This window comes from Portunus trituberculatus, chromosome 37 (genome assembly GCF_017591435.1).
Source record: "Portunus trituberculatus isolate SZX2019 chromosome 37, ASM1759143v1, whole genome shotgun sequence".
NCBI lineage: Eukaryota > Metazoa > Arthropoda > Malacostraca > Decapoda > Portunidae > Portunus > Portunus trituberculatus.
Window position 1 is genome coordinate 6,014,187 of NC_059291.1, and position 17,500 is coordinate 6,031,686.

General features: G+C 43.3%; 2 protein-coding genes across 2 annotated transcripts in view; one reads left to right on the forward strand and one right to left on the reverse strand.

Annotated features, from left to right (window-relative positions):
• LOC123514070 overlaps nucleotides 1-806 on the forward strand; it is a 15,436-nt gene extending 14,630 nt beyond the window's left edge. Inside the window, exon 6 of the mRNA XM_045271668.1 lies at nucleotides 1-806. This exon is cut by the window's left edge and continues 243 nt beyond it. Coding sequence (XP_045127603.1) covers nucleotides 1-187 — 187 coding nt within the window. The 3' untranslated portion in view covers nucleotides 188-806.
• The window catches only part of LOC123514067, a 94,095-nt gene that overhangs the window by 76,103 nt on the left and 492 nt on the right, over nucleotides 1-17,500 (reverse strand). The window contains exons 1-17 of the mRNA XM_045271663.1: nucleotides 17,233-17,500; nucleotides 14,373-14,438; nucleotides 13,326-14,201; nucleotides 12,991-13,166; nucleotides 12,254-12,442; nucleotides 11,344-11,515; nucleotides 10,968-11,098; nucleotides 10,580-10,675; nucleotides 9,696-9,887; nucleotides 9,197-9,380; nucleotides 8,351-8,505; nucleotides 8,068-8,210; nucleotides 7,732-7,894; nucleotides 7,286-7,404; nucleotides 6,644-6,809; nucleotides 3,719-3,950; nucleotides 2,998-3,193 (exon numbers count right to left, since the gene is read on the reverse strand). The exon at nucleotides 17,233-17,500 is cut by the window's right edge and continues 492 nt beyond it. Of these exons, the coding sequence (XP_045127598.1) occupies nucleotides 2,998-3,193; nucleotides 3,719-3,950; nucleotides 6,644-6,809; nucleotides 7,286-7,404; nucleotides 7,732-7,894; nucleotides 8,068-8,210; nucleotides 8,351-8,505; nucleotides 9,197-9,380; nucleotides 9,696-9,887; nucleotides 10,580-10,675; nucleotides 10,968-11,098; nucleotides 11,344-11,515; nucleotides 12,254-12,442; nucleotides 12,991-13,166; nucleotides 13,326-14,201; nucleotides 14,373-14,438; nucleotides 17,233-17,399 (3,423 nt within the window). The 5' untranslated portion in view covers nucleotides 17,400-17,500. The remainder of the gene's footprint in view (nucleotides 1-2,997; nucleotides 3,194-3,718; nucleotides 3,951-6,643; nucleotides 6,810-7,285; nucleotides 7,405-7,731; nucleotides 7,895-8,067; nucleotides 8,211-8,350; nucleotides 8,506-9,196; nucleotides 9,381-9,695; nucleotides 9,888-10,579; nucleotides 10,676-10,967; nucleotides 11,099-11,343; nucleotides 11,516-12,253; nucleotides 12,443-12,990; nucleotides 13,167-13,325; nucleotides 14,202-14,372; nucleotides 14,439-17,232) is intronic.

A 17,500-nucleotide genomic window follows, 5' to 3' on the forward strand; every position in this document is an offset into this window, starting at 1 on the left:
TAGCGTGTCTACTACCTCCTCCTCTTCCTTCTCGTCGTCCTCGTCCTCGTCCTCGTCGTCCTTTTCCTCCTCGAGTCGGACAATGAGGAGTAAACTGAAGACTCGGAGTAAATCAATCCTCACGCTTCACGACCCTCCCCCACGGCCCTCCCTAACCCTCAAACGACTACTGAGTGTATTCTTCTGACGACCTAACCTGCTCTTACCTCTTGGCTCCCTTCCTTTTCTCTCCATTTGCATTTTCCACACCTTTGTACATGACACTTCTCTCTTTTCTCGTTCTTCGTTATCGTTTTAACCCCGTAAGTACCACGACGCGTTTCCATATTCATTCTGCTTACTATTTGGTGATCTTATACAGCTTAGAAACTTATGTGTGGGATTTAAATAGTGAAGACTCTGGCAATTAATCTTCGCAGTGTCAATAAAATGGTCTAACCATACACAAAATTCATGGTAAAAATGCGTCTCAGTACTGAAGATGTTAAGAGCTCAATATTAACCCCCAGGTCTCTTTTGTTTGTTGTCTTGTTAATTAGGATTGTTTGTCAGTATATATTTGTTACCTACGCTCTTCTAAGGTATCGAGCGCATGTATGTATTGTGCCTTCGTATGGTGACATATGTATACGTACATGTGATTTGTATACATATGTACGTACGTACGCTCGTGATTTGACTTGGGCCAAGTGTGTGTGTGTGTGTGTGTGTGTGTGTGGTGTGTGTGTGTGTTTCACTGTTTGATCTGCTGCAGTCTCTGACGAGACAGCCAGACGTTACCCTACGGAACGAGCTCAGAGCTCATTATTTCCGATCTTCGGATAGGCCTGAGACCAGGCACACATCACACACCGGGACAACAAGGTCACAACTCCTCGATTTACATCCCGTACCTACTCACTGCTGGGTGAGTAGGTACGGAAAGGAGACACACCCAAATATCTCCACCCGGCCGGGGAATCGAACCCCGGTCCTCTGGCTTGTGAAGCCAGCGCTCTAACCACTGAGCTACCGGGTGTGTGTGTGTGTGTGTGTGTGTGTGTGTGTGTGTGTGTGTGTGTGTACTTAACGGCCCGCAATATGTACACAGTGGTGACTCTTTGTGTATGTGTACCGTACATTTTATCTCGATTACTTTAGGGGTCTGCCTTTTGTTTGGGCGACACGTGTCCGTCTCTGCCTCTCTGATCATGACGAAAGCTTATGTTTATCAGCTGATCTACGTACGCAAGTGTTTCACCTGTGTATCTATTATCTATCTATCTATTATGCATCCATCCATTTATCCATCTGTGTATCTTTATACTGGTAACTATTTATTCATCTATTTAGGGACACACGCGAATTATTGTGAACATGATCTATAAATAAAGGAATCTGTGTGTTTGTGTGTTTCATTTCCTTTCCCATGAAGAGAGAAAGAGAGAGAGAGAGAGAGAGAGAGAGAGAGAGAGAGAGAGAGAGAGAGAGAGAGAGAGAGAGAGAGAGAGAGAGAGAGAGAGAGAGAGAAACTAACAATAAAATAAAAGAAATGAAAAAAAGGATTGACTGAATAACGAATTAACTTGATTAACTAACTGTCTGTCTGACTGACTAATTGATTACTTGAATAAACATTCAACTAATACAATACAACCAAGAAATGTAGTGTATGGTAATGGCAGAAGAGGAGGAAGATAAGGAGGATGAGGAAGAGATGGAGGAGGTAAGGAAGATGACGAAGGTACTGCGGTAAATGTGAACGGAGAGGAGCGGGTTTGTGGCGTATGGGAGGCTTAACTGATTGACTGACTGGCTGACGCTGGGGAGCATGGCGGGCGGGAACAGTTTAGCGGTTATCGTGGGAGAGTGAAACGAGAGGAAGACCAACCGACAACAACAACCTCAGCCCACCAGATGCCCTTACGTTAGTACTGTACCTGCTTTCCAGACCAATTAAGACCGGGAAGGCCCTCACGACACACACACACACACACACACACACACACACACATACACACACACACTACGTTATTAACCCCTTGGGCACCATAACGCGTTTCCATATTCATTTTACTTACCATTTGATGATTTTAAACAGCTTCAGAAACTTATGTGCGAATTAAAATAGTGAAGACTTTGGCCATTAATCTTCTGACCTTCATACACTCTTCCTAATGTCAATAAAATAGTCTAATTGTACACAAATCTTAAGGTAAAAATGAGTCCCAGTACTGAAGAGATTAAAAGGCATACATAACAGATTAACTCATCCAGGAACAAAGGAAGGCAGATATTAAAGGTGAGCAGACACTAAGAAAGGCTGGATCTTGGAATATAAAACAGTACGTACTCTCTTCCTCCACTTGCACGTATTTAGAGTTGGGTGGAACAGGAGATAAAAGCAAGGAAAGTTTATATGAAATAAAGGAAAACAGTTGATATAAATACGAAGATACGTCCAAACAGATGTAGCTGGAATACACAAAAATAGTAATTCTTCCTCCACCGAAATAAATAGGGAACTGGAGCGCTTGAAGCAAGGAAAGTGTACGTGAAATTAAGGAAAACGATTGATATAGATACGAAGATACGTCCAAACAAATGTAGCTGGAATTCATAAAAATAATATCTCTCCTCCACCGAAATACACGTAGATAATTGGAGTTGGGTAAACGAGATGATAGAAGCAAGGAAAGTGAAATAAAAAAACGATTAATATTGATACGAAAATACGATCACATGAATCCAGCAGGTACAGTATTCTCAAACATCTGGGCGCCTCATCCCGACCATTTTAAACAGGCTCTAGTGAAAGATAAAAAAGTTTACAAGAGTTCTTTCATGATTCTGATAGCAATTTTAAGATGGATTGTGTCACCAGTAACAAAATGCCTAAAAGAACCGAACTGACCATATGTGTGATATGAAAATCGTCTTCATGAGGCCCCAAAAGTTTCAGAATACGGAACCTTTGCCTCGTGTAGAACAGCAAAGGAAACACCCAGGAACACTGACCTCGGAGATGGAGCCAGCACAGGGAGTGTTTTCAGCCTCGATGCTCACGTCCGTGGCTTGCACCAGGTAGTAGGAACACTTGCCCATGAAGTCATAGTGTCGGCCGTCGAAGGTGGTGTAGTGAGGGTCGCCCACCACAGCACACCGAGAGCCACACTTGATATCCGTGCACACCCACTTGCCGCCCAGACACGTGCTGAAGAGAGGAAGGCAGTATGAGACACGAAATGTTAAAAAAAAAAAAGTAAATACGTAGATAGATAAAAATATGTAAATAAATGATGAATAAATGAACAAATAAAGTAAAACAAGTAAAGATAAAAAAATATTTAGAAATACTAATCGCTAGAAATGTTTAATATTGCTTCGAAGATTATAATATTGATAGGGTTTTACGGAGATATTTTCATGAATGTGTATCGTGGGATTTGCATATATTTTCCCCTCTAGCAGAGTACGACTGAAAATTACTTCAGTTAAGTTCCCCTTAAAATACATTTTCTTTGTTTAATAACAAGAAATGGAATTTTTTTCTTTTATAGAATACTCATCTAAACATTTTTGGGCTCGCATAACCTTTCCAAGTGCATCAATTTCAAAGCAAGCTGTATTAGAGTACGGATGTTATCAGCGTTAGTAAGGAAACATGACTTGTGGTTAGAGGTGAGGAAGAATGTGAGTTGTCCTGCGTGTGATAGCAGGCGTGGGTGCCGCCACTCACCAGGAGTTGCAGTCGTTGGGAATGCTGTCACCAGCGTTGTACTCTTTGTCATGGTAGGTACACGGGCAGTCCTCCGCCCGCACACAGACATCCCCATGGAGGACAAGTCCTGGGGGACAGTCGCAGCCCTCCACACAGAAATCTGGCTGCACAGTCTCCGCTGGCTGTCCGCACCGCGCCTGGATGGCTGACATACAGGGATTGTACACCTTGCCATTGCTGCACGTCATAGCTGCGGGGGAGAAAGGAACGGAAATCACGTTAATATGTATCTGTAACGCATACATCACTGCTGTGTGAGGAGAAGGTAAACACTACACATTATGGACGCTTTTGTGTCATGCACTGGATCAGTTAAGTTCCCTACCCGTATTCCTGACCGCCTTGGAGACACGCCCAACATTCTTGATCTTTTCCTAACCTCCAACCCTTCTGCTTACTCTGTTAAACTTTCCTCTCCGTTGGGCTCCTCCGACCACAATCTAATTTCCGTTACCAGTTCTATCACTCCAGTGCAGCCTCAGGACCCGCCTAAGCGGAGGTGCTTCTGGCATTTTAACTCTGCTAAGTGGGAGGAACTAAGGCAGTACTATTCTGATTTCCTTGGGATGATTATTGTTTTCATGTCAGAGATCCTTCTCTTTGTGCCGAGCGCATAACAGAGGTGATTATCTCTGGCATGGAGCTATACATTCCTCATACTTTCTCTAACCCTAAAGCTAAAAAGCCTTGGTTTAACTCTGCTTGTTCTCGTGCTGTCAATGATAGAGAGGCGGCTCACAAACGGTTCCGTAGCCATCCAACTGCTGAAACTCATGCCCTATATATTTCTGCCCGTAATCATGCCAAATCTATTCTCCAACTTACTAAAAACTCTTTCATCAATAGAAAATGTCAAAGTCTTTCCAATTCTAACTCCTCTCGAGATTTCTGGCATCTAGCCAATAATATCTCTAACAACTTTACTTCTTCGTCTTTCCCTCCTTTACTTCATCCAGATGGCTCTACAGCTGTCTCTTCTTTTCTAAAGCTGAACTCTTCGCTCAAACCTTTGCTACCAACTCAACTTTGGATGATTCTGGGCATATTCCTCCTACTCCTCCACCCTCTGACTACTTCATCCCTAAAATTAAAATTCTTTATAAAGACGTTTTCCTGGCCCTCTCTGGCCTTGATTCTCGGAAGGCTTACGGTCCGGATGGAGTCCCTCCTGTTGTTCTCAAAACTGTGCTTCCGAACTCGCTCACTGCCTGGTCAAACTCTTTCATCTGTGTCTCTCTACTTCTATTTATCCTTCTTGCTGGAAGTTTGCTCACATTCAACCTGTCCCTAAAAAGGTGACCACTCCAATCCTTCTAACTACCGCCCTATAGCTTTGATTTCCTGCCTTTCTAAAGCCTTTGAGTCTATCCTTAATAGGAAGATAATGAGGCATCTATCAGCTCACAACCTTCTCTCTGATTGCCAGTATGGTTTCCGTAAAGGCAGATCTACTGGTGATCTTCTTACTTTCCTAACTGAATCTTGGTCATCCTCTTTAGGGACTTCGGTGAAACCTTTGCTGTCGGCCTTGACATATCGAAAGCCTTCGATAGAGTCTGGCACAAATCTTTAATTTCTAAACTACCCTCCTACGGATTCTATCCTTCTCTCTGTACCTTCATCTCCAGTTTCCTTTCCGATCGTTCTATTGCTGCTGTAGTAGACGGTCACTGTTCTTCCCTAAAACTATCAACAGTGGTGTTCCACAGGGTTCTGTCCTATCACCCACTCTCTTTCTATTATTCATCAATGATCTCCTAAATCTGACTCAATGCCCTATCCACTCCTATGCTGATGATACCACCCTGCATTATTCAACAGCGTTCAACAGACGCCCAACCCAACAACAATTAAATGACTCAAGGCGAGATGCTATAGGACGCCTAACTTCTGATCTTTCACTTGTTTCTGATTGGGGCAGAGAAAACCTGGTTTTGTTCAATGCCTCAAAAACTCAATTTCTACAACTATCTACTCGACATAACCTTCCAGACAACTATCCTCTCTTCTTCAATAACACTCAACTTCCCTCTCCTCTACATTAAACACACTCGGTCTATCCTTCACTAAAAATCTAAACTGGAAATTTCACATCTCTACTCTTGCTAAATCAGCTTCCAAGAAGTTAGGTGTCCTATGGCGTCTTCGTCCATTTTTCTCCCTCCCAGCTGCTTGCTCTGTACAAGGGCCTTATCCGCCCGTGTATGGAGTATGGCTCTCATGTCTGGGGGATCCACACACAGCTTTACTAAACAAGGTGGAATCTAAAGCTTTTCGTCTTATCAACTCTTCTCCTCTAACTGACTGTCTTGATTCTTTAAGTCACCGCCGCAATGTTGCATCTTTATCTGTCTTCTACCGCTGTTTTCATGCTGTCTGCTCTTCTGAACTTGCTAACTGCATGCCTTCCCCTCCTGCGGCCTCGCTGCACAAGACTCTCTACTTCTTCTCATCCCTATTCTGTCCATCTTCCTAATGCAAGAGTTAACCAGTATCTTCACTCCTTCATTCCCTACACTGGTAAACTCTGGAACTCTCTACCTGTGTCTGTATTTCCACCTGCCTATGACTTAAACTCTTTCAAAAGAGGAGTGTCAAGACACCTCTTACGTTAACTGGACCCTCCTTTTAGATTTTTTTGTTTTTTCTCTTTATACTATTCCTCTTAACAGGGCCTGGCAACCAGCGGGATTTTTTTTTTTCCAACTTTGATTTCCCTTGGCCAGTGCCCTTGTAAAAAAAAAAAAAAAAAAAAAAAAAAAAAAGTTAAGGGATTTTGATAATAAAAGTAAATATGAGATAAACATTAAAATAAAATTAATCATATATCTCAGAACTCTTAATTCCACATCATTCATGTGCTATGTCCACACTCAGACTTACGGCAGAGGTCCTGGGAGCGCCACCCGCCTGGGACAGTCATCCCGACACTTGCACACTCCCTGAAGAAGGCGTCCAAGGAACTGCAGGCGCAACCCTCTCGGTTCTGATTTCGGCAGCTACAGTAATCCCAGCGACATGCCCTCACGAAAGGTTCCACGTCCACCACCTGCATGAACATGTAAACCATTAGTGTGTGTGTGTGTGTGTGTGTGTGTGTGTGTGTGTGTGTGTGTGTAATTCACCACGGTCGCTTGCTGATCAGCCAGTCTTCCCCATTACGGAGCTAGCTCAGAGCTCATAGACCGATCTTCGGGTAGGACTGAGACCACAACACACTCCACACATCGGGAAAGCGAGGTCACAACCCCTCGAGTTACATCCCGTACCTATTTACTGCTAGGTGAACAGGGGCTACACATTAAGAGGCTTGCCCATTTGCCTCATCGCGCCGGGACTCGAACTCGTCCCTCTCGATTGTGAGTCGAGCGTGCTAACCACTACACTACGCGGTGTGTGTGTGTGTGTGTGTGTGTGTGTGTGTGTGTGTGTGTGTGTGTGTGTGTGTGTGTGTGTGTGCGCGTGTTTGTCATTTATGAGGGAGCCGGGTAAATAAAAAATAATGTTTTCAGTTGGTTTTCTCACCTGGCGACAGTCAGCGAACTTCGGGTCTGTCTGGAGGCGGGAGCAGAAAGTGACGGCAGGGTCTGTGGGTGAAGGGCGGCTGCAGGGGTGCCTCACGTGGGGCTGGTCCAGGCAACGCTCTGTTCAGGCATAGAGGGATGTATCATGACAATGCATTGTCCACGGTGAAGCACATTCACAATAGAAATTAGTCTAATCACTTAGGAGAACAAATACTTGATGGTGGTCCTTTCATTTTTAAGAGTGATTGGTTTATAGAAAACAGCACACTGTAGCCTACACAGACAACAGTAGAATGAGAATGTAATAGAGTAAGTAAGTTAGTGGTGAAGGCCACATTTACAAGACAACACTTCCCGAGGCAGCAGTGGACTCCTCATCCTTGCTCGACAAAACTATACAGCAACAATCTAACAAACAAAAAGGCTTTCCCTACACACGCTCACCTCCGATAAGTTTGGCCTGCCACCCCTGCACGAAGGCGCTGAGGCTGTACTCAGTGGAACCATCAGCGTGGCTCCAATCATTGTCCTGTTTGCCGTCCCGCTGACCGCACAGACCTCCAGTCCTGTTCCATAAAACCTCGCTCACGTCCGCCACCACCAGGTTCTGAGGCGCAGGACAATGCAGTGTTTGATTAGTACATTTCTGTTCATCACATTCACCCAAGATTTATTTTTCGTAGCTTTTCAGAATTGTTAAAGCTTTGGGCACATTGTGAGTGAGAAACCAAAGGTATACGTGGAGACGTAGTCAGAAGCAATCCAGGTAAGTTTACACACCTTCATGTCCCACTTGAGGGTGAGGCCGAGGCCAGACACCTTGAGGACAACGAAGTGGGCCACCCGCTCGGACACCACGCCGTTCATGTGTCCCGGGATAGCCAGGCTCGTGTCCTTATATTCGAGGCTCGGCTGACCATTCTCTGCAAGAGTGCGAACAGTAAGGGCCAACTGTGTAGACCGAGTGACTGAGGAGTCTCTCTGTGACTCGCCTAATAGTGGAAGTGAGAGGCGGGACATTAATTTTATCTCATGAGTTAATCCACAAGATACGAAAACTCACCTGAAAGTCCCAGAACGTACTCTTCATCCTCGAGGAACATTTGGATGGTTCTGTTGCATGAAACTCCCTCGCAGTTCGGGGTGCTGCGCAGGTTGACGCTGAAGGTGCCGTGAGTCACATCCCTCAGGAATGTGTAGGGACAGGTGCTCTCGAAACTGTAGAGATAAAAGGATCAAACAACTGGAGATAAAAAAAAATAGATAAATATATAACAGGATAAATATCAACTGTATATTTTCATTTACCTTAGCGATGCGTCTCATGATTCCCTCAATATACTCACTCCTTTTCCTCTGCAACAATACAGAGACCCGTATTCTGAAGCGCTTTGCTCTCTCACTACGACTATTTTCAAAGGACACAGAGGTAACTAACAGGATTCTCAAGACCGTTTCTCCTGTTAAAGAGGTATAAATATAGTTAATCTGCCACTATAACCATAAAACACCTTTAGAAATCGTGTAACTTCAAGTAACCCCTTTTTGTATGTAGTCGAGTTGTGGGAAGCAGAAACGTTTCAGAATATGGTCCTATATATCACGCAGCCAGAAATGAAGACAATGACGCCTAGGATGTGCCTCTGAACCCCTTCAATATTGGGACACATTTTTGCCGTGAGTTTTCGGTATGATTAGACGATTTTACTTACATTAGGAAGCGTCAATGGAGGTCAGAAGATTGATAGCCAGAGTCTTCACTATTTTAATCCCAACATAAGTTTCTGAAGCTAAAAAAAAATCACCAAACAGTAAGCAAAATGAATATGAAGACATGTCCTGGTACTGAAGAGGTTAGGCTTTACCATTTAACCCCTGTACCTGTGTGGTCTGATAGGCGAAGACTTACCTGTACACCTTGCCGTCGAAGGTCTTGTAGTGGGAGTTGGACCAGGTGAAGCAGGTGCCCGGGAGTTTCCTAACGGCCGGCGGAGGAGCTTCTGTTACAGGCGGTGCAGTGGGCCGATGTTCACCCACTAATCCTTCGTGTTCTATGGGCGGTGGGTTGTTCTCCTCCATTTCTCGGAAGGCCTCTGGAAAATGGAGAGATAAATTAACACACACACACACACACACACACACACACACACACACACACACACACACACACACACACACACACAGAGAAAGAGAGAGAGAGAGAGAGAGAGAGAGAGAGAGAGAGAGAGAGAGAGAGAGAGAGAGAGAGAGAGAGAGAGAGAGAGAGACTTTATTTTGAATTTAATGATGAAAAGTCAATAAAATAACAAAAAGTAAGCTTCTTCTTCACACACATCACCCAATCTCACACACACACACACACACACACACACACACACACACACACACACACACACATACACACTCACCATAGTCGCACATGGGAATGGGGGATGGGGACCAAGTACTCGTTGCGTAATCACAAGTGTAGAATTCGGCGGCGGGAAATTCAAACTGGATAGGGGGTGGACACCAAAGCTCACAACCGAACATCATGTCTTTGCCGGAGCAGTTGTGGCCTCCGTTGAAACCCATCTTCTTCGGGTCACAGTTGCTGATCGCTGTAGAGTGGGAGAAAGAAGGAACGCGTGAGGAGACAGGAGAAGGAGGTAAGACAAGGATAGGACGAGATATGAGAGCAACAGAAAAAAAAGAACAATGAAAAATGGAATTTAGAAAAAATAGATAAAACGAAAGAAGAAAAAATAAAGCAAGAGAGGGAAAGATAGAAATTAAAGAAGCGAAACAAACGCTGGAAGAACCACAGATGAGAGCAAAGGAGAAAAATAGAATGAAAAATGGAAAGAGAAAGAAAAAAAAAAGGCAAGAGAAGGAGAGATAAAAATCAAAGAAGAGAGACAAAAGTTGGAAGAGAGAAAAATGAAGATATCGATGAGGATGAATAATGCAACTGCGATAAAGAGAAGATACTAAGAAAGACGCGATGAATAAGGAAACACAACAGAACAGAATACAAAACGTGGCTGTAACTGAGATCAAGGAATTAATGGAGGAAAGTAAATTTGAACGCAGTGGGAAGAAGAATTGCAAAAAGGATGGCAAATGGAAGATAGGAAAGCCACGTATGGGAATGAGAAGAATAAGTATCTCCCCCAACCCTCTATTTTTTTTCCAGCTCTCTTCTCTCTCTCTCTCTCTCTCTCTCTCTCTCTCTCTCTCTCTCTCTCTCTCTCTCTCTCTCTCTCTCTCTCTCTCTCTCTCTCTCTCTCTCTCTCTCTCTCAGGATACTCACGGTATTGGCAGTAATCTCCGCGGTAATCCTCTAGACACTGGCACAGATCAGGAGCAATGCAGCTGCCGCCATTCAGACACGCAGGATCACAAATGGCTGCAGAAAGAAAAGTATTGTATTAATGTGTGTGTGTGTGTGTGTGTGTGTGTGTGTGTGTGTGTGTGTGTGTGTGTGTGTGTGTGTGTGTGTGTGTGTGTGTGTGTGTGTGTGTGTGTGTGTGTGTGTGTGTGTGTGTGTTTTAATTAGGGTTGCCACAGCTTATCAATATGTCAAAAACAATAAAAACCTGAATCTGAATCTGTGTGTAGATTCTAGGGAACAGGTGAATGGCTAAACACGAGCCTACTTGCCAAGGTTCCCCGCCAAGACACACCCAGACAGAACTCACGTTCACAATCAGGGTTGGTGCCAGCAAACATCTCGTGCCTGATCACCCAGTCGCCGTCCTCGCACATGAAGGAAAGCCGCGTCATGCCCTCAGCGAAGTGATAACCCTCGTGGCACCGCGCGTTGCACTCACTGACCAAGAGAAGAAATGAGTGAGGAGGGGAACTTTCCAGGTAGTGAGACGAGAAGTATATGATGGGGTATGACTGTGGTGTTACAAAGAGGTAGAGACGATGGTGACTGTTGTGCAAAGATGGGCGTTGTTGTCACAGTGTTTCGCGAGAACAAGAATAAGAACAAGAACAAGATGATGATGATGATGATGATGATGATGATGATAAGCGTGGTGGAGAGGAGTGATCCCATGTAAGACTCACTTGTTGCCACAGAAGATCTTAGAATTGGCGGGAGTCGGAGGTTTCATGGAGCACTCCTGGCGTGGCGGAAGCTTAGGTGTCTCGCAGGTGAGGCCACTCCAGTTGTCAGAACATTGGCACGTGTTGGGCGCCAAGCAAATGCCGTTGTTCTGGCATGGCGGCCGGCAGATGGCTGAGAACGGACATACATTCAAGATATAACTCGTTTCAGTTGATTAGAAACTCTTTTTTTTATGTAAGAGGGAAAACTGGCCAAAAGCAACAAAAACGATTAAACAAAAAGACCCACTTAGATGCCAGTCACCAAACAGAGCACTCAGTTGTCAAAGTTTATGAGAATAAGCAACGAAAATGACAACTAAATGCATAATACGACATCATGCACCAAACAGAAAACATGTAGACAACTAAGGTGAAATAATAGCAAATAGGATTGATGAAAGGGCACAGTGAGAACCAGATGGGGAAAAGGAACATGTTTTGTAAGAGGATGGCAAAGAGAGAAATACGAGGTTGGAACAGCAGGGACTGTGGGAGGAGGACAGCTGATGCAAGACAAGAGGGAGAAAAAACAGTAGCATTCCATGATCGCCAAAAAAAAAAAAAAAAAAAAAAAAAAGTTAAAACACTAAGAAAGAATATTCAAATCCCCCAAAAATATAAGAAAAATTAAAACACCCGGAAATAAATAAAAAGGATTCAGATACCTAAAATGAATAAACAGATTCAATACACCTAAGAAATCAAATAAATAAACACATAAAAAGAAATAGAAAAGACCTAAATATCAAAAATAAAAAAAAAGGAATAAACGGACAGACAAAATAAATGAACCAAGAAGGTTAGATGGACACAAAGACCAGCACAAACAGACAAACTAACCAAGAGACAAACCCTGCACACTACTTACGTTCACAGTCGGGCATGTGTTCGCCTCGGTTACCGCCTGCAACTACCCACTCGCCGTCGTCACAGCGCAAAAAAAAGCGTCGCTCGCCCGTCGGGAACTGGTAGCGGGTATCACAGACGGCGCGGCAGCCAGAGTAAGAGGAGCAGTCGATCCGTCCATTACGCGGTGGGGAAGGCTCAGTGTTGCAGGCTTCAGAGAAAGGATGAGAGGACTGATGAGTGGGTGAGGATACGAATAGAGACGTGGACGGATATTCATGTACAAATTACCAACAATTTGAACAGCTCAATGTGTTTGTGAATATAGGTTTGAGAATATAATATTTCAGGGCCACAGATATGGAATGGAGAGTGAAGAAGAGGGCAGTTCACATTCACGTATTGGACGCTTGGTGTTCCTGTGTGTTCCTGTGTCCGTGTGTGTGTGTGTGTGTGTGTGTGTGTGTGTGTGTGTGTGTGTGTGTGTGTGTGTGTGTGTGTGTGTGTGTGTGTGTGTGTGTGTGTGTGTGTTCAAGAAGAGGTATGAGTTTTAAATTCTACAGATAGTTCGAAGTTTCAATTGTCATCATATTTCTTCTACTTTTCAACACCTTCGTACAAGTTTCTTAAAATGACTGCGCATGTAAGACACCATTAATGGAACAGTAATTTGTGTGAAGACGTGGCCATGCGTGAGAGGGGAAAGAGAGCCTATGAAAGGGTTAGAAAGTCACATCATGGCATGAGTTAGGTAAATACCTCGGTTAGGCTCAAGAGGTCGCCGGAAGTTGCTCTTAAAATTGAGTGGTATTCTTTCACGCAAAACATCTTCATGTCCTTCTCCATAGTCTTCGTCTTCGTTGTCTGGTTCGCGATCGTCATTGCCCGGAAACACTCTGTCGGTGTCTTCTGCTGAAGTCACTCTCAGAGGCGGCCTGGACAAAGTGAGACACAAAGGAAGTTAGAAAATAAAGATACACGTTTTAGGAATAAAGATAAATTACTTAAGGCAAATCAGCTGTACGGAAGAGGAAAGGTATTTGTATAGTACAAGAAAAGAGAAAATGACACAGTTGAGGTGGAAAGCAACTCACTTGACGGTAGTGGAGAGGTCGCCGAACAAGACCCTTAATTCATCAGGAATGCCGTAAGGTCCTCCATCCAAAGGATCACCAAGGTTCTGGGATAATAAGTTAGGAAACTGTACGTCAGTTGGAAAATTGAAGCCCCTATTTGCTGGAGGTAATCGACTACCACCCCCAGGAGATCCAAAAGGCCTAGTCCCTGGTGAGCCAAAGGGACTGTTGCCTGCATTACTGAAGCCACTATTAGGCTCAGAAAAAGATGGCAGGAAGGGGCTCATGAAGCCGTTGGAGTTCGGGGACCTGTTAGGAGAGCTTCCACTATTGTCTCCACCGAAAAATGAGTTCTGAGATCCGCCGAAGCGAGGGAAACTAGATCCCGTGGAAGGAAGACGCAACACACCGCCTTGACCAGACCCAGTAAAGACAGAGGCTCCTCCCTCTGCGGCTCCACCGGGACGCGCAGGTCCCGGTACTCCAGGTCTCCCTGCCGCTGGTCTTGTGTCAAAGGTGCTTCCAGAACTAAAGAACCCAGGAGGAGAGTCACGATTGCCGAATGTGTTAGAGGGGCCATCAGGAAAGCCGAAGGAAGACCCAGAGACACCGACCTGACTGGCACCAGGTGGCCGGGGTCCCCCAGACCCTCCCAGCAGAGAGCTGAAATCTGACATGCCGTTGAACTGGAAGGATGCCATGCTGTCATCTTCTGGTGCAATCCGCTCTGTTGTGGCCTCCTCCAGGAAAGCGTCAGGACCTCCTCCAAAGCCAGGGAAGGAGGCCGAACCCCTGGATCCACTCCCAACTCGTGGTCCACCTTTTCTTCCACCTTTTCCACCTCTGAAGGATGCCGTTCCAGAGAACCCGGGATAGCCCGGGAACGGCGATGACCTGTTTGAAAGACTTCTAGTAAGATCCTGTAGATGCTTGTCTGTCCCGTCCCACCCATAGTATTTTCATTTCACATCCGTTTTCCATCATGCCAACACCTTCATCCTAACACGATTACTAAAAATAGAAACCGTAAAAAAGTTAGTCTCTTGTCTTTTAGTTGCCACTTACTCGTCATCAAGGTAGTTCCGTCGGTATCTGCTGAACTGCTCCGTCGGGTAGAATGTCCTCTGCATTCTGTGTGAGCAGAGAGAGAACATTTACCTACTGCAACGAAAAACATACCAAATAACAACTGTGTTTCTATCGAAGTGGTCTAAGCATAAGCCATGTCCTATCTCCCCCCCTTCCATAGAGTCCTAATTTCACATAACATTCATCACTATCGTGGAAAAATAAGAAAAATATATAAGGTAAAACAAAATACAGGCGTTAGGTTCACTTTCTTATAACCTTGTCTAGGCATAAGTACTTGTCGTTGCTATAGTTTCGTGACCATCTGTGCGTACATCAGACAAGGCGTTGGTCATAGTAATACCAACGTGCGATGATCCACAAACTTCAAAGACATCGAGTTCAGTGCCCATGACCGTACCGTGATAACGAACTTTTTGCTCCCTGTCACTATAGACGTAGCCATATATCAAATGAAAAGGAGAATAAAAGTAAATGAATTAAAAGAAATCTCTCTCTCTCTCTCTCTCTCTCTCTCTCTCTCTCTCTCTCTCTCTCTCTCTCTCTCTCTCTCTCTCTCTCTCTCTCTCTCTCTCTCTCTCTCAGGTCAGTTCAGGTGTCAAGTGTGTTGCTTATCACCTCATGAACACCTGTCCTGCTATGTATGATATATATATATATATATATATATATATATATATATATATATATATATATATATATATATATATATATATATATATATATATATATATATATATATATATATATATATATATATATATATATATATATATATATATATATATATATATATATATCATACATAGCAGGACAGGTGTTCATGAGGTGATAAGCAACTAACACACCTGACACCTGAACAGTCGCCCCACCTCTAGCAACGCCCTCTTACGTGGATAAGGAACACAGGTAAGAACGGAAGTGGTTATTTGAAGCGTCATGGAAGGCGATAAGAAAGAAGAGGGATGTGCCACCACCACCACCACTAACACAACCACTAACACTGTTACTACTACTGCTATTTCTGCTAATAATATAACAACAACAACAACATCACTCCATTACTACAACTACTAGTAATATTGTTACCGTTTTTGTCATCTTTGGCAGTATCAGTACACATTTTGATTAAGAGAGAGGTTTCAAGACGTTTGTCCCTAACTTTCAGAGAGCTCTTTTGATCTTTAGGGGAACTGGCAATCCAGTGGGTTTTTTTTTTTTTTTTTTGTTGCCCTTACCTAGCATCTTTTCTTGCATTAAAAAAATAAAAATAAAAATCTCCCAGCCTTCACACCTCACTCTCACAACAACCAGTCGTCATCTGTCAAACACATTTATTTTTTTCTACTCATACTTACATGTTAATTTGCTTTATATCATTCAATGTGACGGCAAAAGCCGCCATGAGAGTCAAATGTCTCACTCATTCATCTTGTTCGTGATTCGACGTAACAACAGCCTGGCAACATCTCATCTTTTCTAAACCGGAATAATCATCACAGGTGGTGTTTTCTTCCTCACTCACAATCTAACTTATAACGAGAGCTCACAATGATCCAGAATTTGACTGAATTAGCTCTGTATCGCGCTCTTCACACATTATTTACTAAATACATAAATGCAAAACTTGTAGGAAAATTTTTAACATAGATTCACAACCAGAGCTACATAGATTAGGAAATAAATATATCATTCCATTTGTTCATTTCAAAATTATGAGGAAGCAGATGATCATATGTCCGTATTTCCAACTTCTTACGACTTGACTTATAATAAATTTAAGAGGCAGTCTTCAAGATATTCATCCCTTTCTTTCGGATAACTATCGGACCTATAACCTAAGAGACTGACAACTTAGTGGCATATATATATATATATATATATATATATATATATATATATATATATATATATATATATATATATATATATATATATATATATATATATATATATATATATATATATATATATATATATATATATATATATATATATATATATATATATATATATATATATATATATATATATATTCTTTTTCTTGCCTTTGGCCAGTATCCTCCACTTACATAAAAAAAAATGCGTCTCAAACATAACTTAATTATTATCACAATTCGGTTATGACTGATGGTGGGCCATGAAGCTCGGCCGCCGCTAGTTCAGTTCCGTAGAGCCAGACACGGTGAACACTTCAGGAAAAAAAATTTTTGCTCATAGAGTAAAGTTCACCAAAGTCACCAACATGAAATATTAGTGATATCAAAAAAAATGTAATAACATCCTCCCCTATTGAAGACGTTGTTTGGATGTGTTATGAGAAGGTTCACCGGTTAAGACAGGTTTGAAACAATTGTTAGTAAAATGGACACACTAAAGCTCAGGCCAACAGTTGGAGAATGTACGAAATAGATGAGCACAGGGAATGCCAAATAATGGTAAATTGTGAACCACTTGAACAAGGTATTCGCCACTCATGACGAGACGCGTCAGGTTTTGGGGCCATAAACAATTCCACTTACTGAGCGTGTGGCAGACAGCCATCACTTGATTGTAATGAGTCTCACAGACTATCTCACAAACTGCTTCAGACGCGTCGCTGCCGATGCCCAAGAACCAGAGGAATGCGTCATATTTGATAATTTTCTTGAACCCAGAAGAAAACCATAACACATGTTACAAACACCCGTCTCTGCCACAACAGCGTGTATTTCCACTGTCATCGTGACAGACGAACTGTCCTCGGTTACTGTGACATTTTCTCTACGTTAGCTGAAATTTGACACGATGTCGTTTGAAATACTGGCTGATGTAGCAGTGACGGAAGGCGACTCACTGGTCTTGGGGATTAAAGTTGTTGTTGCCCAGAAAGTTCTTGGACATGCCGGCGAAGGTGGGTCCTGCCAGAAACAGCAGCAACAGGCAGGGCTTGAGGGCCAAGAGGGAGCCAGCCAGGCTCACTCTCCGACTGGAAAAGAAGGCCACCATGCTGAGGGTGGCCATGCAGGGAGCGACGCCCCCCCGCTTGATGACAAACTCCCGAACGCTGCAGTTACGAGTGCTTCATAGCCTTTGAGGAGAACTCAAAAGTTTACAGTGGAGGT